Raw genomic sequence first — 21,990 nt, forward strand, 5'->3', positions numbered from 1 at the left:
GCAAATCACACAATGGGAGATAGAAAAGGATTTCCCTCTCTGCCATTTAAATTCAGAGGGAGTGTTTTAACAATTGGGGATGGTTGTGGTAGGACACAGTGGTTCCCAGGAAGGAACCCTGGGGCATTCTCTGAGTAAGGCAGGAGGTGGAGTGGGAAGTAGGGTTTCCCACTCAGGTTATCCCTATTATCATTGAATGTGTAATGAGGATAATGTCTCTAATTTTCCCCTTTTCCCTCATTACCTGGTTCTCCCATTCTTGAATTCCAACATCCTGGCTCACTCCCCCGCTACCCCTTAACACCCTCCCTCATTCCTCCTCTCCCATTTCACCTGTTCCAGAGACAATGCTGCAGAAAGCTTTAGTAATCTGATTCTTTCTGGTTATTTTGCGGTTGGAATGAGTGATTTGTTAGTCTCTCAATTAATTGTTTGGGTAGGCTTCTTAAAATTGTCATTTCTCCTTATATCATAAAGCATTATGATTTCACCCCACGTGTAAACAGAGGACATTCAAACTTGTTTTTCCACCTGTCTTACAAAAATCAACAATTTAGATTAATCATTAGGCCCTTTTTGAACAAGTTTAGAGAAAGGACTGATATAAGCAATACTTGTTAACTGTTTTCTGTTATTGTGACTTAGCATTTTTACAAAGATCAAGATTATGTTTATGTGGGCATAATCTATCTATTCATCTGATATATATCTATAATATATAATATATAGCTATATAATAATCATATATCTACAGGTAGAACAGTTTTGCATTCCTAGTTTTAACACAAAGAGTTGTGTTATGTTCAAATAATCAAAACTGTTCTCACTATAGAAAACTGCAGATTGCTCAAAATACTCATGAGCCCTTCTAGGGAAATAATGCTTTCAGATAAAACTAATTTTTCTCCAAATTATTTAACATAACTTTACCTCTGTCCGCAAAACTGGGGCCTGTCTTAGGGACATGTTAAGCCTTTGCTGAAAATCACTGGTCTGGTAGTTTGGAATCTCATCAGAGAGTCAAGAGGACCAAATTCATGGTCCATGAGCCTTCTTCTTTTTACTCACAGAAATAGCTAAGCCTTAGAGAGCCATCTCAAGATGCCTATGGCTGGGAAGGGCAATGCAGGGACACATTACACCTTCTTTGAGTGGCTTTGGGCAGTGTCTGAACATTTGAATCCCAGCTTCTAATGGTAACTGTGAAAAACCCTGATGTCATTGGATTATGATGAAGAATAAGATTTTTAGGCCAGTCATGGTGGCTCATGCCTGTAATCCCAGCACTTTGGGAGGCCAAGGTGAGCAGATGGCTTAAGCCTAGGAGTTTGAGATTAGCCCTAGCAACATGGCAAAGCCCTGTCTCTACCAATAAAAAATAAAAATAAAATTAGCCAGGCATGGTGGTGTGTGCCTGTAGTCCCAGCTTCTTGGAAGGCTGAAGCAGGAGGATCAATTAAGCCCAGAAGGTTGAGGCTGCAGTGAGCCATGATTATGCCAACCTGGGTGACAGAATGAGACCCTGTCTCAAAAAAGAAAATAATAATGATATTATTAATAATAAAATTTGACACTGACTGGGAAAGTAGGCCAGCATCAGTGTGCTCACAAAATGAAGCTGTTCACTTATAGAAGACTGAAGTGAATGGTGTTTTGAAATGTCAACCATGTAAAGATATACTCAAAGAGAAGTGGACAGTTAGACTAAAATAGTGGGAGGCTCATATAAGGTTTTATGTTTGTAATAGTCTTATTAATATTTTTGATTAGTAATTTTCCATGAGCCTGTGAGAAGCTTCTTAGAGGACTATATATATAGTGAAATTAATTACATATAAATACTTATATTACTGTAGTTATAGTTATAATTAAGGTACCCATACATCCCAGTTTACCTGAGACAGTGCAGGTGTAATTATTAGGTTAGTGCAAAAGTAATTGTGTTCTTAGCCATTACTTTTCAACCAACTTATATTTGGGCAATATGCTCTATGATTCTTGTACTTAAAATGTAGTTCCAGAATTCACTCTTTCACTTATTTTTTTTTTTTTTTTTGAGACGGAGTCTCGCTTTGTCACCCAGGCTGGAGTGCAGTGGCGCCATCTCCATTCACTGCACGCTCCGCCTCCCGGGTTAAGGTCATTCTCCTGCCTCAGCCTCCCAAGTAGCTGGGACTACAGGCATCCGCCACATGCCCAGCTAATTTTTTGTATTTTTAGTAGAGACGGGGTTCACAGTGTTAGCCAGGATGGTCTCGATCTCCTGACCTCGTGATCTGCCTGCCTCAGCCTCCCAAAGTGGTGGGATTATAGGCGTGAGCCACTGTGCCCGGCCCACTCTTTCACTTATTAAGCACTGACTGTGTACTAGGCCCAGTGCTGAGTACCGGGGATGCAAAGACACAGAGCCCTTGAGGGCTCACATTTTTGTGGAGGAGAGATATTAAAAGAGAGAAAATAATACACAATGTGATATTATTAAAAAGTATTTTAAAAAAGTAGAGATTGAGATTGTTAGAGGAACCCGGCCATTTGTTCTCCCTTGAGGTGTTACAGAGGAGGTTGGAGGGAAGCTTGGGATAAGGCGACACTCCTAAGTTTGCAACCTTTTACCCTGCTAATCATCAGGAGATAATTCCAGCCACAAAAGTGAAGTGCACGAGGTCCTAAGGCATGTGATGGAAATGAGTACAGTGCAGAGCACCACCAGGAACAGCCTAGAAACAAGTAAAGCCCGGGAGCAGCAAGGTACCAATCCTACCTTGACATGAGTAGAGTCAGGATGGTTCATTTTTTTTTTTTTTTTTTTTTCTGTCCCTCTCTGAAGTTTCACTCATGTGTTAATGTCCTCAGAGATACTACACATTGAACTTGTTGTCAGTGTTGTTTTGTCTGTATTGTTTGCCTTTTTTCAGCCAATCTAACAATGACCCCGGACACAATTTCTGTTTCTGAGGGACAAAACTTTTCTATAAAATGCATCAGTGATGTGAGTAACTATGATGAGGTTTATTGGAATACTTCTGCTGGAATTAAAATATACCAAAGATTTTATACCACGAGGAGGTATCCTGATGGAGCAGAATCAGTACTGACAGTCAAGACCTCGACCAGGGAGTGGAATGGTGAGTGGAAGGCCAGATACTGTATTGTGCTGCCTGGGCTCTTGGAAACATGCAATAATAGTTACCATCTGTGTAGGGTCTGCTCTGAGACATGCCTATGCCATTCATTTTAAATTCAGTATGTCTTCACACTTAATGCAACAGTCCTTTGAGGGAAGATGCCATTATTTCCATATTTACAGATGAAGTAAATATGCTCAAACAACTTAAGTTGTAGAGCCAGGAATGGAACTAGTGTCTCTAATTCCAGACCCTGTGCTCTTGCCATAAAGTTATGAGGATTGTTTTTAAAAGTACTTTCGCTAGACACTTGTGAGTGTTTGACTCAACTGTGCTTTAGGACGGCTAGGTAAAGATTTTATAAGTCTGGTTCCCAAAAAGGGAACACATTTTAATTTCCTGTTTACCTCTATCCATTGTTTGTTTTGTGAGGAAATGCAAATCTTTGAAAGCAAAGAGAAATTGGTAGACAGAACTGCTACAATAATAACTCATATTTATTGAGCCCTTAACTATGTGATAGGCACTATGCAAAGTATTTAAATGTGTTAATTCATGTGGAACAATAAACCTAGAGAATACTGTTATTATTAACCCCATTTTACAGATGAGGAAACTGAGATTCAGTAAAGTTAAGTAAATTACCCAAGGTTATACATCTGGCAAGTGGCAGAGCCAGGATGCAAACTCAGATTGACTGGCTCCAGCGGCCAACTCTTAGCCACTCCACTCTGAAGCCTTTCATTAACTATGAGATTAATCAGTCTAGATTCCGTGAGTCCCATGTCTTCTTTATATTTTCATATAAGGCCGAGGCAACATTGTAGAAATAACTAGTTATTGTTTGGGCTGGACTTGGTAGTATACAGTCAGGAAATGGAAGTACTTTTCTTCCAGACTGACCTCAATCCTGCTCTGTCCAATTACTCTTTCCTACTAAAAGCCAATAACCCAGGAAGAATTTTAGTTTTTCCAGTCACGTTAATCTATTAAACAATCCCATAATCAGTTACTGAAAAGTCATATTCTCTTCTAAATCTACTATACTGTCATTTTATATTCAATTTAAATTCCCTCTTTCCCCCAGCAGAAATTAAAAGGAGTTTCCTTTCTTTCCTCATTCGCCCTCTGATTAGCTGCTGCTTCTGACTTTTCCAGAGCTGGGGCAATGGGAAGCAATGTAAAGAAAACCGAAGGGTCTTACTTATCTGTAGGTGCCCTGTAATCTTGCTGTGTGTCTCCATGGCAGCTGCCCAAATGATGACTTGTCCTCTGGGGCCATGATGAGCAAGGGCCTGCTCACTTAGAGATGGGAGACAGGGACGTCATAACACCACAGTGTTCCATCAGGTTAACAATTTTTTTTCAAAAAAGTCCCCACCCCTGCGCACACCCAAACTCCCATTTATTCCTTCGGTTGGTAGAAAAGCCTTAGAGTAGTAATTGAAAACCTGGTTTGAAATCCAATTTTGCCGCTAACCGGCTGTTTGGCCTTGAATAAGCCACTTGATTTTATTTGAAAGTAAGTGCATATTTATGTGGTCATTGATTAGTCCTTCAAATACATGGAGAACCCAGGAGAGGAGTCAATCAAGCATTTTTTCCTCCAGTGTCCAGGAAGGTATGGTATTCCTTTACTAAAGCTTGAGAGGGAAAATTAAGGCTCTTCTTAACCTTCCCAGCAAATGCCTTTGAAGGGCGATTATTTCATTCCATCTCATTTTTGCTGTCTTCTACTCAGGAACCTATCACTGCATATTTAGATATAAGAATTCATACAGTATAGCAACCAAAGACGTCGTTGTTCACCCGCTGCCTCTAGAGCTGAACATCATGGTTGATCCTTTGGAAGCTACAGTTTCATGCAGTGGTTCTCATCACATCAAGTGCTGCATAGAGGAGGATGGAGACTACAAAGTTACTTTCCATATGGGTTCCTTGTCCCTTCCTGCTGGTAAGATGCTAATTGCTGAATTGTTAGAGTATATTATTTCACATACATGGAGTCTAAAAATTTACTCTTAAAATAGGGATGAAGAGACATAGGACTGTATCAGAGACAGAATTAACAGAGTAGAATCCCATGAGTCTTTGTTGTCTTATATTTTGCTATGTGGCTAGTGGTTCATTGGTTTGTAGTACAATCTTGGGAGTTTGCAATGGTGGAGCCCCCCCCTCCTTTTTTTTATTTGGGAGAAATTGAAGAAAGTATTCAGATACCTTCTGAGGAATATGGCAGACTAGGTATTCTGACAGTCTTTTCCTCCATGCTATAAAGTTACATGCCACAAAACTGCCATGAAAATCCTTTTAAAGGCATAATTGAGCATGTAAGAAAATATGAGAAATAACCAAGTGCCAAAAAAGTAAAGGAAAATAAAATAGAAATGATGCTTTAATGCTGGAGCTTCCCTGTGAGCATTTGCCAATGTCATAACCTTGGATTTTAAGGTTCCAGAGGGCATAAAAATAAAGACTGTGCTCCCTAAACAGCACCTGGGCACTCCCACCCCATTGACACAATGTCAAGACCTTCAAAAATGACATGTTCAGTAAAAGACTAAGCTAGGAAAATGAAATTCATCTGCCAGATTTGAGACCTTGGCCTCATCTCTGGGTGGACAAAAGGTTTTCCCCCAGAAATATAGTTGTCCTGCCATCACCTGGGTTTGGGCTTTGAATTTATATTTCCTATGTGGTTCATGAGTGCCAACCTAAGTTTAAAGTTGTCCATTGGTAGCACCCTATGTCAACTAGCTAAAGAAGAAAAAAAAATCAAAGTCTTTCTGGTAGATGGAGACCTTAATCCAGATCCCCAGGGATTCCCAGAGATTAACGTCAACCAGTATGAGCTCACAACCCAAAATCTCAAAACACAGACAACTTCATGAGGGATTTACAAGCTCATTCATTCTTTCAATAACTATTCTGGAGGACTTACTCAACACAAGACACCATAGTAGGCAATGAAAGGGAGAAAAAAGAAGTGGGGCACATATTTTAATATCTAGAAGGGCCCATGCCATAAAAAAGGCAATGCATATAATATAAAATATCCAAACAGAATAATACAGACTGAAAAAACAATGGAAGTTCAGAAAAGTAGGGACTCAATAAACACTACAGTCTTTAAAGAAGGCTGCATGGTAGAGGGATATAATTAATCTGGATTTTGACATATGCAACATTTCAACATTCTGTGTTTAATATGCATACATTCAGTACTTTCTGTGTGTCAGATACTGAGCTGAGCACCAGAAGATGGAAAGATAAATAAGGCAAGGTACTTTCTCTCCAGGAGCTTGTGGTCTAGTAGAGAAGACAAACTCATGAATACGTGACTATGTACCAACATAGTAAAGTCAGAATAGGATAAATGCTCAGAGCATGATGAAATTTAGATAAGAAGAAGGATTTGTGGGATGCTGAAAGGGCATTCTGAATGTCAAAAATGTGTGACTTGGAGTCATGAATGGTAGAGGAGAAGTTTTGGCTAGCACACATGCAAAGGTGGGCTTAAATACTTCTAAGAGTCAGAGGTAAAACCTGTTAAAAATGAATGTGGCACATTCCTGGGGAAAGCTTGGACAGGTTTATTCATATTAGGTTATCTTAACACAATTTGTGCATTAGAGACTCATGTTGTGACTTAATTCTTTCAATAATTCTGTCTTTAGAAAAAGAAGTTAACAAAAAACAAGTGTGCTACAAACACAATTTCAACGCAAACTCAGTTTCCTGGTGTTCAAAAACTGTTGATGTGTATTGTCACTTTACCAATGCTGCTAATAATTCAGTCTGGAGCCCATCTATGAAGCTGAATCTGGTTCCTGGTAAGAATGTTTTAAATTACTTTAAGATGTTATAGTCAGGGCAGGGATTTATTCATTTATTCACTCCCTCATTCATCCCCATTCAATAAACATGTTAAATACCCTCACTGTGGTAGGCCCTGGGCTCACTATGGGAGTATTTAAAAGAAAAGAAATAAGCCATGTCCCCTGACCTCAAGCCTGGGGGAGAAATCTATGTGATAAAAAATGTTATTGGCTGGGTGTGGTGGCTCACGCCTGTAATCCCAGCACTTTGGGAGGCCGAGGTGGGCAGATCACGAGGTCAGGAGATGGAGACCATCCTGGCTAACATGGTGAAACCTCGTCTCTACTAAAACTACAAAAAATTAACCAGGCATGGTAGCATGCATCTGTGGTCTCAGCTGCTTGGGAGGCTGAGGCAGGAGAATCGCTTGAACCCAAGAATTGGAGGTTGCAGTGAGCCAAGATTGTGCCACTGCACTCCAGCCTGGGCGACAGAGAGATTTCCTCTTTCTCTCTCTGTATATATATACTCTTACATGTAATATGGTAAAAGCTAAACAGAAATGTTGTGAGTGGCTTAACTCTGCTGAAGGCAGGTGGGGAAGAAGTGATCAGGATAGGCTTGCAGGTGAAATGAGACTTCAGCTGAGTCAGGGGGCTAAGGAGTTCACCAGGCAGATAGCAGTGGACAGTATCTGGACATGGTTGAGATCCTCTGAAGTTTCAGTAAAGGAAAGGTGTCCACACTGCACTGTTTTTCTGAGACAGGGCTACATGAAAACAATTGATCTCAAGAATAGCCAACTGCCTTTCCCATCCTTTGCCACCACTGTGTCAACTTGCCATCGCGTAGTATCTTTGAGGTGAAAGGTCATGATTTACTGAGTCATTGCTATGCTAGCCCATGCTGGGGAGCTCCCCTCAGCAGCAGAGAGGGATAGATCATCCTAATATAAAGTCATCTTAAGGGAGGATCTTATGTTAAGGCAAGGGATAAATGATGTTCCTGGGCTTCTACCATAAGCAACTCCTCGTGCTCCTAAATCTTCCCAGTAACAGGACTTGTGATAGACAAAGGATCATTATCACCAAGCTTGTTTGAGTTTACTGAATGGTTTGTAGTCATTCTCATACGTTGGCAACTATCCCCTGGACACCAAAACAGGAAATCATTTAGAGTCAGTATCCCCCGACCTTGCCTTGCACAAGTACAGCCCCTCCAGGGTGCAACAAAGGTCACCTCTTCTTTCCCCCCTCACTCATCTTAGCCAACACATTTTATTCACTTATCTTTGTTCTTCTCCTCTTTCTATATACCAAATATGGTTTTGCTTCTTTTTCCTAGTAGAACATTACTTATTTAAGATTTGTATAGAGTTGTTAAGATCTTAATTAATGTTAAAAAAAAAAGTTGGTGAGGGAGGGGTCTCATCAGTGTCAGGGTCCACTGGACATGAGAGATTCCATAGCAAGTGTCATTTCCCCATCCTTGCCTGGTCATGAGAAGAGATGAAATAGAATCACCTTTAAGGGAAACCAGAAGGAACAAATGCTTAAACATATAGATTAGAATATTCAGGTTATGGGTACCTGGAGTTCCTACTACCAATTATGTTTTTGGATTATGGCAGTGATTCTCAACCTTGACAGCACACTGGAATCACCAGGGAGGCTTAAAAACCTGCTGATGCCTAAATCCCAGCCCTGACAATTCTGATTTACTTAGCCCGGACACTGGTGTTTTCAAAAGTTCCCCAGCTGATTCTAATATGACACAGTTGAGAATCTCCAGATTAAGGTATAAAATTCTGTTAGGAAAATTCAGATTAAAGAAGTCAGGTTCACGTGGAAAGCAGAGAGGGGCTTTGGAAAATCGGGGCAAAATTAAGAAATTGGGTGGCTCTGAAAAGGTGACTGAAAGTAAAGAGAAATATGAATTCAAACATCAAAATTCTACCTTAGCCTGACCGTATTTCACTACTATCTTGTCTCTTCCTTGCAATTATCCCTTTTATTTCAATGTTTCCAACACAGGGGAAAACATTACATGCCAAGATCCCATAATAGGTGTCGGAGAGCCCGGGAAAGTCATCCAGAAGCTATGCCAGTTCTCGAACGTTCCCAACAGCCCTGACAGTCCTGTTGGTGGGATCATTACTTATAAATGTGTAGGCTCACAGTGGAAGGAGAAGAGAAATGACTGCATCTCTGCCCCAGTAAACAGTCTGCTCCAGATGGCTAAGGTGATCCTTAAAGCTTCCACTCTGAGCTCTTGGTGGGGCAATCTGTCTGGCTGATCATATTTCTCAGCACTTAGGAAAATGGGTTTGGTGCTGCTTTGTGTTGCTCCAAAACTACATTTATTTGTGTATTTCCAAAGGAGATGCAACCCTAGAAATGCACACACACACACACACACAAAATGCCTCGATTCAAATACTAAGACAACTAAGTATGTGTTCTGCTCTCAGACCTGCTAGATACCTTAACCTTGACTTCTCAGTACCATATGTTCCATACTTCCAGGGGGCAGCGGTATTATCCTCTCTCTTATTGCTCTCCTTTGGGTAATTTTGGTATCAAGAAAATTGCTATAATCCTTTCAGGAAAAGGAGCAATATAACAAACTTCATCAATTTCTTAAAAAAAAAAAAAAATAGCTGGACTTGATGCTCTTACAGGTATGAGATTTCCTCACTACTTGGAAGTAACTTGTACTTTTGAAGAAGCAACTACCCTGCCTCTCTTACCTACTATAGAGGTTACCGCTGTGTAACAGGGGAGAAGTTCCTTTCCTTCTGTCAACGTAAATAAATGGTACCTCCACACTTGATTTGTTGTTAGACTGCTAAAATTCCATGAATTACATTTAAAAAATTCTGGTGATGCAACTGGTGACATTATAGCCAATGATGACATCTTCAGACAACCAATTCCAAATCCTCTCACCACTAGGAAAATAATTGAAAAAAAAATGGTAATACTTATTTGTAGTTTTGTCTAATTAACTTCTATCTCTCCTCTTATCTCACACCAAATTTATTAAAATATCTACTATGTGCAAAGCATGATTATAGGTGCTGTCAAGGTAAATGGGCCAAATCAGATCTTGGTCTCTGATTTGATAAAGAATATAATTGAATTGGGTAGTTACATACACATTAATTTGGCTAAGATACATTAAGAAGATCTGCTTGAAAAGAAAAAAAGACATCTGAGCTGGATCTTGATGGATGAGTCATGAGGGCTATAAATTATCCCAATGAAGAAAGATAGAAATTGTAATCTGAACTCGATGTCAGCCCAAGTCCCAATTCTAGATAGCTACACACATTTTCAGTGGAAAAGGATCATGCTGCTCTATCATGCTTCTTTTGATTTATCCATTCAGCATATACTTACTGGGTACTTACTGTGTGCTGAGATATATGACTTGTACTATGTTAGGAATTATGGGAATGAGAAGAATGCAAAGAAATGTAGCACATGGTTAAGGAGCTTATAATTTAATGGAGCAATATTGAAATTAGAACACAAGATGACACTACTAGAGATGCCACAAATGAAAGTATGTTATATAAAACCAATACTTATGCATTCAGAGGAAGGAACTTTCCTGGGTTGGAACTTTCAACAAATGCTTTTCATAAAAGAGAGAATTTGAGCTATTCTATGCATATAAGGAAGAGAGAGTTAGAAAGCAGTGTAATCATTATAGGTAGGGTGACCATATAATCTATCATCCAAGTTGGGACACATTTTGAGAATATAAGAGGGCACTCTTAATAATTACACTAGCAGAAAAGGTATAAACCAGACCAGTCCCTGGAAAATTGGAAGGGTCAGTCACTTTAATGGCGGGCAGGGTAACCGGTATGAGGAAAACCAAAGAGTAGCAACTGTGCTTCCATGCCGACTATCCAAGTGACCATTGCACTCAACTTTAACCTACTTCTCTAGCAATCACATCTAGCTTCCCTTTTTTGTTCCAGTTAGCTATCAGGTTGACATATGTTTGTGCCCCTTCTGTGTGCAACCTTATGTCATATTCTGTTCTGAAGAGCATGCATGGAGGGCTTAAGAGATAAGCGCATCATCTTACAGGACATATTTATGGAAATGTAGCAAAAAGGAAACTACAGATGTGAGAGATTTTGCCAGGGATGGATCAGTGGGATTCGATAGCTGAATTGACTGGTAAATTTTTTCGTGTTGGTTTTTGTTTTACTAGGCTTTGATCAAGAGCCCCTCTCAGGATGAGAAGCTCCCTACATACCTGAAGGATCTTTCTATTAGCATAGACAAAGCGGAACATGAAATCAGTTCTTCTCCTGGGAGTCTGGGAGCCATTATTAACATCCTTGATCTGCTCTCAACAGTTCCAACCGAAGTAAATTCAGAAACGATGATGGTGAGTTTGCCTAACCTTTGCAGGAGTTTTGGGTCTTACCTTTTCACACCTCAGAATTTGTGTTCAAGTAACATAATTCCTCCCCATTGCAGCTTCTCTGTCTTTTCCAGAGCAATGCTCAGGATAGTTCTGCCAGCTACAGCTTTTAGGATATTAAGAAATGTTTCCAGTATTCATTTTTCGACCTTAAGAATATTTCTTAGTGAATCTCTGCTTTATTTTCTTCATTAAAATGGAATAAATTTGTACTTGCTTTCCAGAAAAACTAGGAATTAAAGGTTTTCAGAATATACAAGATGAGATTCTCAAAGGTCTAGCACTAAATGTGAACTTTAAAGCAATTGTGGGAGGATAGGTTCCGGAAGCGTAACAGTTCTGGGGTGATAGAGAATTCACCCACAAGAGTTCAAATGTAGAGGCTTTAATGAAGGGATACCTACAGAGGTAAAGACAGGGTTAACAAACAAACAAATAAACAAGGGGTGATGAAGCACTCAGAGACCAGCAACATTTAGAAGCCATTATCACCCCTTAGGTAAAAGAGGAAATAGTGCAAACAGAGCCCAGTGAGAGCTGAAGCCTTAGAGGTGGGACCAGTCAGCAGGAGCTACAGTCTTGGAAGGCCAGAGCTATAATCAGACATGTGCTGAGGAGAAAGGGGACTGGAGTGGGGAGAGCAGTGAGCACCAGGAAAAATGTATCTCTGCCTCCCAGGTTCAAGCGATTCTCCTGCTTCAGCCTCCTAAGTAGTTGGGATTACAGGCACTTTGGGAGGCCGAAGCTGATGGATCACCTGAGGTCAGGAGTTCAAGACCAGCCTGGCCAACATGATGAAACACCATCTCTACTAAAAATACAAACTTAAGATTTAAAATAAAATACAATAGTAAATATCCCTGCTAGCCTGCTGAATTGACTTTACAGAGTAGGGTGTGTAGTAGGTGTGACTCTCACTGTCACCACCGCTAAATGTTTACTGACATCTTTCAGTCTTGGGGACCCATCCTTTGCTAAAGTCTGTCATAAGAAGGTCCTAAATCCCCACCACCTGTGATGTCTCATTTTTGTCTTCTCTTTTCCTCTTACCTTTGTATAGTCAGTTTCTAGGAAGGTGTTGCTTTTTTCTTTTTTATGATTGAAAGAATTTGGTTAGTTTGACCGCATACCATTTCACTTTCAGCATGTGCTCTCTACGGTTAATGTCATCCTTGGCAAGCCTGTCTTGAACACCTGGAAGGTTTTACAACAGCGATGGACCAATCAGAGTTCACAGCTACTACATTCAGTGGAAAGATTTTCCCAAGCATTACAGTCAGGAGATAGCCCTCCTTTGTCCTTCTCCCGAACTAATGTGCAGATGAGCAGCATGGTGATCAAGTCCAGCCACCCAAAAACCTATCAACAGAGGTTTGTTTTCCCACACTTTGACCTCTGGGGCAATGTGGTCATTGACAAGAGCTATCTAGGAAACTTGCAGTCGGATTCATCTATTGTCACCATGGCTTTCCCAACTCTCCAAGCCATCCTTGCTCAGGATATCCAGGAAAATAACTTTGCAGATAGCTTAGTGATGACGACCACTGTCAGCCACAATATGACTATGCCATTCAGGATTTCAATGACTTTTAAGAACAACAGCCCTTCAGGCGGTGAAACAAAGTGTGTCTTCTGGAACTTCCGGCTTGCCGACAATACAGGAGGGTGGGACAGCAATGGGTGCTATGTGGAAGAAGGTGATGGAGACAATGTCACCTGTATCTGTGACCATCTAACATCATTCTCCATCCTCATGTCCCCTGACTCCCCAGACCCTAGTTCTCTCCTGGGAATACTACTGGATATTATTTCTTATGTCGGGGTGGGCTTTTCCATCTTGAGCTTGGCGGCCTGTCTAGTTGTGGAAGCTGTGGTGTGGAAGTCAGTGACCAAGAACCGGACTTCCTATATGCGCCACACCTGCATAGTGAATATTGCTGCCTCCCTTCTGATCGCCAACACCTGGTTCATTGTGGTCGCTGCCATCCAGGACAATCACTACATACTCTGCAAGACAGCCTGTGTGGCTGCCACCTTCTTCATTCACTTCTTCTACCTCAGCGTCTTCTTCTGGATGCTGACACTGGGCCTCATGCTGTTCTATCGCCTGGTTTTCATTCTGCATGAAACAAGCAGGTCCACTCAGAAAGCCATTGCCTTCTGTCTTGGCTATGGTTGCCCGCTTGCCATCTCAGTCATCACGCTGGGAGCCACCCAGCCCCGAGAAGTCTATACAAGGAAGAATGTCTGTTGGCTCAACTGGGAGGACACCAAGGCCCTGCTGGCTTTTGCCATCCCAGCACTAATCATTGTGGTGGTGAACATAACCATCACTATTGTGGTCATCACCAAGATCCTGAGGCCTTCCATTGGAGACAAGCCATGCAAGCAGGAGAAGAGCAGCCTGTTTCAGATCAGCAAGAGCATTGGGGTCCTCACACCACTCTTGGGCCTTACTTGGGGTTTTGGTCTCACTACTGTGTTCCCAGGGACCAACCTTGTGTTCCACATCATATTTGCCATCCTCAATGTCTTCCAGGTGAGTTTTACAGTGCAGGGCTTTCAGGAAGATTTTATTCCTGTAGGACAAATTAATGATAGAAACACAAACAAGAGTAGGAATGGGGAAGGATTTCAGTCCAGAGGAAGCCTCAGCCCTAAAGAGCAGTAATAATGAGAACTCAATGAGATGGAAAGGACACATTCTTCTGATCCTATGGAACCTCATGCTTTTTATCTCCTACATTATAACCTAGTGTCATTTGCCAGTCTCTGCTAGATACCCTGATTACACTAGTAAAAGGAAAATCCCCATTTGTCTAAGATTATCTTGATGCAGTCTATTATCTCCTAGATGAAAATCCTGTCTTTGTGAGGACAGGAATTGCCCCTTTCTTATTCATCACTATACCCCTATGCCTGATAGAGACCTTGGAACAGAGTAGGTTCTCAATAATCATTTGAATGAAATAAATCCTATGTATCACATAGCAGCTTCTCTGGAAACATCAAAACTCAAAGAATGAATGTCCTGTGAATGCCAGACAGTCTGCTTTATTATACTATAATGAAAAAACATCTTCTTTGCTCTCATGCAGCACATAACTAATTATAATACAGGCCAGTTTGATGGAAGGACTATAACAGAGGTATAGTTAGCAAGCCTTTAAAGGACAAGGAAGGAAGTGATTAATTCTGTTTCACCCATTGGAGAGGTTGTAAGGATAGGAAAAAACCTGCCCAAGGATTGAGGCCACTGTGAACTTGTGAAGAGGCAGAGGCTGGAGGTGCATTTGAGATACTGCTTTCAGGACGCTTGTGCCAAGAACATATGAACCTTGATTTCTGCTACTGGGCCTGTGTCTCCAAGCTATAACGTTCATATGTAATGACCTTCATGATATGCCTCATTTGGAAGGAACTAGTTATCCCACCCTACAGCCCAGATTCTTATCATAACTATGTGAGGAATATTGTAGACACAAGAAGTGTACTAATAGCATAACCAACAGGACCTCCAGTTCTCAACTAAAGGAAAATGGGAAAATAGAAAATATCCTAACATCATAACATTTAGAGTCCTTTGGTGTGAACCAACTGCCTCTTTGAACAGCATCATGTACTGGACTCATTCCATGAACTCAGATGGAAAAAGAAGTAGTACAAATTTAACACTAGGTTAACAGTACTTTCTCTTTTGCTGGACAATAGACTATAATTAAAATGTACTTCTTTTTAATCTTTTTTTCTCAGGGATTATTCATTTTACTCTTTGGATGCCTCTGGGATCTGAAGGTAAGAGCAATGACAGTTTCTTGTTTCTAGAAAAGCCTGAAGTGCTTGTGGCATGTTGAAGTTACGATAGCTTCTTTTAAACATTGCAGGTACAGGAAGCTTTGCTGAATAAGTTTTCATTGTCAAGATGGTCTTCACAGCACTCAAAGGTATACCTTTTCTCTGCAGAGACTTTTCATTTTGTAACCTCATGTATTCCACTAGCATTATGGAGTATAGAGTACTAAATTATTTCTTTGGGATTTTGATCAATTAGGCTAAATATATTGCATCCTGAAACCCGTCTCCCTCAACAGCTATGTTTGGCATAGATCATTCCATTGTTTTTGCTTCTCAAGTCATTCCACCTATTAAACAGAGTCATAGAGCTGTCGTTGAGATGCTATTCCACATATTTAAATAGCGTTTAAAATAATATGTGATATAAACTTAAGGTTGAAATCAAATGTTCAATGAGAAACAATCTTCTGGGGGGATTCAATGTATTAGAGAAAACAAGTTGAAGAATAATAATGGATAGAATTTTCTATAGTTCATTTTGGAACACAACTATTGCCTTTGGATATATTTGACTGTCTTTCACATGTCAGAAAATACTAGAAGCCTAACAAACAATAAAACTTGTATTTGACAGTTATTTTTCTAATACAGATGAGAAGATTCCAGTATTTTAATGTGACCTCTGGGAGTGGGACTAGAGATGCCGGCAGTGACCATAGAGGGTGGAAAATCAGTCCTCCTAGAGATGGAAACAACTTTGGTCCCACAAATTTGCCTTGTGATTGTCCCTCTTTTTCTCTCTTCTAGTCAACATCCTTGGGTTCATCCACACCTGTGTTTTCTATGAGTTCTCCAATATCAAGGAGATTTAACAATTTGTTTGGTAAAACAGGTGAGTCATGGCCTCTAGGTTCTCCCTGCTCACCCGGAACACATTTGCTCAAATGCGGAGCCTCAACACCCCTACTCCTTCACCCAGCTCATGGCATTTACCTGAAATGTCCTCTTTTGGGGTAGAAGTTAAATAGAGGAACTTACCTTTTCACAAATCACCAAATAGTGGGTGTAGAGGGCAGCTGCCTTTGTTGGGCAACTTTTAATAACTCATAAAGAATAAGATTTGGAGAATGTAGACAATGATTTGGAGAGCTGTCTGTCAAAATTTCATCCATCAAAATGAGAACTGAAAATTGCTGGCCTTGTCAAACACAGAGTTCTCAAATTATGTTAACTAAGAGTAGATAGGTCATGTGTCAGGGTTATGGGGCAGCAAATAATACATTTAGAAAATCTTAGTACAGGATCTCACCATGTAGGTTTGTTTTCCTTTTTTGTTCTTTTTATAAAGTGGGCTTGTGTTAAACATTGAAGCATAGAACTGTGCATGTGTTATGTAAGGGATCACCCAAGTTAGCTATTCTATTAGAAATATTCATGGTTAAATTTCTACCTTGGAGATATGAAATGAAAGAATTAATAACTTTGGGCAACAGATCTCAGCTATTCTAGCAAATTGAAACCCCTGTCCCAGGCCACCATCCCTCCCCCGCAGGAAAATAAGCCCCAGGATTTCTTGTAGCTTTTTGAAACTGAACAGGTTTCACAAATGCAGAGTTGAGAAATGTGTCAATATTCCAGATGAAGGCTTTTCATATACAAGCAAATTTTGTGAATGCCTATAACTGTTAAAACTCTAGAGAACTTGGGATTTTTTCCACTTCAATTTGATGAATTACTCATGAAACCGGTGGACCTTCACTTCTGATTATGATAAGTCCCAATGGGGCCTGTTTAGGGGCTCCATAAGCACTGTCACTTTGGTTTATGTTGTCAGCAGCCTCTAAGATCCCCCCAGGCCATGATGGAAACCTTGTTAGCAGTGGCAGTTCAGCAATCTGATGGTAGGGTGGGCACTTCAACCCTTCTCTCACCCGACACCCACTCTCCACCCACTCCCTGTGCACAGTCCCCACCTCCCAGCAGACACAAGCCTGTGCACTTGCTCTGGGGCTGCCTTCCTTGCTGCGCTGACTCTCAGCAGTTCTGTTGACATTCCTGACTCCTGCTTCTTTTCTGGTCCTGCCTTTTCTCCCCCTATAATTTTCTCTTTTCTTTCCCTTTACTCTCTATACAAACCTCCACCTTTGGTAGAGCGTCCAGGTCCCTCCCAAGAGCTTCCCCAAGTCACCACAACCCAAGTGGACCAGGGAGATTCCATCATGCAGATGTTCCCAGACCATGCATGTGATGGCATGTGGAGGGCTTCCTACCTTGAGATCTTCCTGTTCTCTGTAGAAACCTGGCTGCTGGTGTGATGTGAAGTAGTGACTGCTTGTTGGCTGCCACGCATGCATGAGAACGACAGCTCTGTTAGTTCTCTGGCATTTCTGGGTCTTGGGAGGAGGGCAGGTATGGGTTGGTTTCCAGGCATGGCCGAGCTTACCTGGTGCCTGGACCACTGCTCCCCTGGGTCCCTTAGGAGATGTTCACACCCCAAAGTTCATGATGGCTTGTCTTCAAGGCTGAGTTGCTGCTCTGTTTTTCAGGAACGTATAATGTTTCCACCCCAGAAGCAACCAGTTCATCCCTGGAAAACTCATCCAGTGCTTATTCGTTGCTCAACTAAGAACAGGATAATCCAACCTACGTGACCTCCTGGGGACAGTGGATGTGCTTTTAAAAAGAGATCCTTGCAAAGCAATGGGGAACGTGTTCTCAGGGCAGGTTTCCGGGAGCAGATGCCAAAAAGACTTTTTCATAGAGAAGAGGCTTTCTTTTGTAAAGACAGACTAAAAGTGATTGTTATGTTTATGTTTGTTCCCTCCCCCTCCCCCTTGTGTGATACCACATGTGTATAGTATTTAAATGAAACTCAAGCCCCCCAAGGCCCAACTTCTCTGTCTATATTGTAATATAGAATTTCAAAGAGACATTTTCAGTTTTTACACATTGGGCATAAAGATAAGCTTTGATTAACGTAGTAAGTAAAAGGCTACCTAGGAAATACTTCAGTGAATTCTAAGAAGGAAGGAAGGAAGAAAGGAAGGAAGGAAGGGAGGGAAAGAGGGAGAAAGGGAAAAAGAAGAAAAAGAGAAAGATGAAAATAGGAACAAATAAAGACAACATTAAGGGCCACATTTTAAGATTTCCATGTTAATGATCTAATATAATCACTCAGATAGTGCAACATTGAGAATTTTTTTAATGGCCCAAAAATGGAAACTGAAAGTCAGCCACAGGGAATGAATGCTTTGGGCAGTGTCTTCCTGATGTCTTCTTAGCTAAGAGGAGGGAAAAAAGGCTGAAAAAATAGGGAGGAAATTCCTTCATCAGAACCACTTCAAGTGGATAATAATATTTATAAGAAATGAATGGAAGGAAATATGATTCTCCTGAGGCTAAACACATGCATATATACTTTGTATGTTAAGGTTTGAACTAAGTGAATGTATCTGCAGAGGAAGTATTATAAAGATACATCATTAGATCCAAGTGCAGATTAAATTTTTATAGTTTATCAGAAAAGCCTTATATATTTGTTCTACATTTTGAAAGCAAAAAATGTATTTTTTATATACCCTTCAATTGCCAAATTTGATATATTGCACTGAAGACAGACCTTGTCATATATTTAACGGCTTTAAGCAGGTACTTCTCTGTGCAGTATAGATTTTAACAATCTTATAGCATTGTACATTATTATTGCTGTTGTCACTGTTATTGTTACTGTGGATAATGGCCCTTGGTGTGTTGTATAGCTCCCTATGTATTCTCTGTTTCCATCTTTAAGTTCCCAGACCAATATACATTAAGAGCTTTGCATGGTCTAAGTTGTGTTTATTCCAACCACTTAGAAAGCTCCTGGAAAGAAATTTTACATTCAGCTGTTCTGTGCTCCTAATGACACTTGACCTTGTTGAACAAATGGCAGAACCTTTCCCAAGGATTTGATTGTGAATTATCTGCATGTGTGCTTTTGTGTGTGTGTGTGTGTGTGTGTATTTCATTAAAAATATAAATATTTATGAAAATAGCATCCATATTAGAGTTAACCATGTGCTATTGATACAGCAACCCTACATTGCAAATAGAAGTCCTATCCCAAAAGGAAAATGAGACAAAAATAGAGATGTGGGGCTACTCAGGATATGTGGACTGTGTGGCAACATAAATTGGCACAGCCATTAGGAAGATGGGGCAAAAGAGGCTGAGATTCAACAGCCATTTCTTTACTGAGGTTCAAAGGAGTTTTCTTTTAATATTTTAACCCTTTAACATATCTTCTTTTTATTTTTAATTTTGAATTCTACTTAAATTCTGCTTCTGCTTGTCTTTTCTTCATGGAGAAGGAGAGGTATGGGGGCAGAAGGGGACAGTTAACATAAAGGAACTCTTTATTTCTACATATTCACAAATGACATAGACATCTACTCCCACATTTGCCTGAGAATTGTCACATCCCTGTCCCAAATGAATGGTGCATTACCGAAAGTCCCTAAAGGAAATCATTGTTATGCTGTAAGTGCATGCCACATTCTTCAGGAATGATCAACTTTGGGCAGAGCTTGGTACTAAGAAGATGGAGACAGAGGTTGGGTTGGGGGAAATCCCTTGAATTATAATTAGAATTAGAGAAAGAAGGCCTTTGACTGATTTGGTTCCTGGAGTTATATCAAGAAGAATCGAGCCAGGCTTGGAGCACAATGTTAGCAGGGCTATCTTGACATGATCAATCAAGGAAAGCACACAGTATTGGGAGCAGGATGTGGTTGTCATGCTCAAAAATTCAGTGGGACAAGAAATGCTGAACTTCCGCCCACTTCAGCCAGGATCCCTCGGGGAATCACTGTGTTCAACCCTCTGAAGGGAACTTTCATTATAGCAGGAGCCTGCAGGAGTTACACAGGATGTTGATCTGGCCCACTGCTCCACTCGTTAACTGGGGAATGTTCCCTTATCCTCAGCACACACAAATACACACATGCGCACATGTGCACATACATGCATGCATGTGCCTTCACCCTTTCAAGCCACAGCACTGGGTCCCAATTCCAGAAAAGTTATGAAAGCAAATAATTGGAGAAACACTTGTTGGTTTTCTGCCCACTGTAATACGCATTAGCCCAGCCACTACCCTTTCCCAAGAACACCCTAAAATGAACAGTAGAATTCAAAATTGTAGAAGAGCAGCTATGAAGCTGAGAATTTTATGAATGCAGAAACCTTGCTCAGCCCTGAGGTTGCCATCTCTCAATCAGCAATGATTACAAGGCTATTAGTAGCAGATTTCTGAGAATGAAGGCACATTGAGTTGAGCGATCTACTGTTTGTAAGGTGCCCAGTGCTTCCCTGTGTTTCTGACATCTCTCAGTGTATAAAGTCCATTCCCTGGGCCTAAACTTTCTTGCATTAGGAGCTTTCCATTAAGTCAGTTTCTCGCAAAGGGCTTTGTCCTAATGCATCAGAGTCTGTGAGGTTAGAACATTCACAAATAAGCAGTTTATACAGATTACAGGAATATTCTCTGGGAATATTCTAACTCCAGACTAACACATCATCTCTTGAGTAAGCCAGATGTCTGCCATCCTCCTCCCCCATTTCTTATTGTTTGCATGGGGAAACAGTTAAATGTCCATGGGGTTTTCAGGATGTAGGTTGCTAAGGTCAGAAATTAAGAAAGACTGTGGGAAGTCACAGCCTTTTGTGGTTTGTAGAGAGAATTTCAAAAAGATCCATGTTGGAATGCTTCAGAAAAAAAAAGTTACATGGAGATGAGAAAGATTACAGCAATTAGTAAATATAGAAAGGAGGTGTGGGCGAGTTATTGAGGTGAATGGAGCAGGAAATCACAATCATTTGAAGACAAAAAGAAATAAGTGGTCCTAGAAATGCCAGGTAGGTGGAATGCATTTATTTTGTGTCATGTGATGGTGAAGTCAAACAAGGCCTCCTCATCTCAAAGAGGAAACCCAGTGACCCAGGCCAGTAAAAGTCTGATTCTTCAAGTGTCCAAAATGAAGGTGGAACTTACCGGGAACATACCTTCTGATTGTGTTTTTAAAAGGGCAATCGGAATAGTGTTTCATCATTTCAAGAGCCCGGTAGTTTAGCTTTAATACTAGGTTCTATTGGTTTCCAAAATCATGACTTGGGATTTAAAATTGCATCATGTATGCCAGCACACAGCTATGCTTCCTTTCCATACTATAACAATGAAATATCTAATGAGATCTTGTGAGCTATCTTTGTAGTAATTGTGTGCCTTCTTGCAATGTGATGCTGCCCTGCTCAGTCTTCTGCATGTCACCCAGAATGCAGCTCCCTTTTCCAAACAGCAAACGATCCTTTCCATCTTCCAGGCATGGAGGAGGCCAGCAGCTCACCGCTGAACTCAACTGGCTGGCAGGGCTGATGGCTTCCCTCACACCATCCGCACTTCCAAGCCGTGTGCAAAGATCAAGCACGTTATGGAAGGTTTAAACAAGGGTCCTTGAAGTAAAGTTTTCAGACACAAATTGTCTGGTAAACAAACAGATGCCTGTTCCAACATTTGTGTGTGGATGGCTTGGAATTTTCATTGACAGCTGAAAATAGAGCCCTCATTTCCTATAGATGAATATACAGGATATGAGGGCTCTATTTATCCTCTAGCACATTCTAGACGGAAACCAAGTTTCCCACTCTTAGTGAATATGGAGTGGACAGAAGAAGAAAAGAAGGGAGGTGGGACAACTCCCGAAGCCCGCTCTGTGCCAGACACCAGTTCTTATCTCCAAATACCATCTGTATGTGTTAGGGGTGGGGG

At 40.8% G+C, this 21,990-nt stretch overlaps 1 protein-coding gene across 4 annotated transcripts in view; it reads left to right on the forward strand.

Moving 5' to 3' along the window:
* ADGRF5 (adhesion G protein-coupled receptor F5) overlaps positions 1-19,216 on the forward strand; it is a 103,718-nt gene extending 84,502 nt beyond the window's left edge. For 3 of the 4 annotated variants that reach the window (XM_023212973.1, XM_023212972.2, XM_023212976.1), the window contains 10 exons: positions 2,916-3,125; positions 4,867-5,079; positions 6,803-6,958; positions 8,978-9,186; positions 11,175-11,354; positions 12,535-13,929; positions 15,144-15,185; positions 15,275-15,334; positions 15,993-16,077; positions 17,732-19,211. In XM_023212973.1, coding sequence (XP_023068741.1) covers positions 2,916-3,125; positions 4,867-5,079; positions 6,803-6,958; positions 8,978-9,186; positions 11,175-11,354; positions 12,535-13,929; positions 15,144-15,185; positions 15,275-15,334; positions 15,993-16,077; positions 17,732-17,811 — 2,630 coding nt within the window. In that variant the 3' untranslated portion in view covers positions 17,812-19,211. Of the gene's footprint in view, positions 1-2,915; positions 3,126-4,866; positions 5,080-6,802; positions 6,959-8,977; positions 9,187-11,174; positions 11,355-12,534; positions 13,930-15,143; positions 15,186-15,274; positions 15,335-15,992; positions 16,078-17,731 lie in introns of all 4 variants that reach the window. The other variant, XM_023212974.1, reaches the window with a different exon arrangement.
* Positions 19,217-21,990: the final 2,774 nt, after the last annotated feature.

The sequence above is a fragment of the Piliocolobus tephrosceles genome, chromosome 5 (assembly GCF_002776525.5).
Source record: "Piliocolobus tephrosceles isolate RC106 chromosome 5, ASM277652v3, whole genome shotgun sequence".
Classification (NCBI taxonomy): domain Eukaryota; kingdom Metazoa; phylum Chordata; class Mammalia; order Primates; family Cercopithecidae; genus Piliocolobus; species Piliocolobus tephrosceles.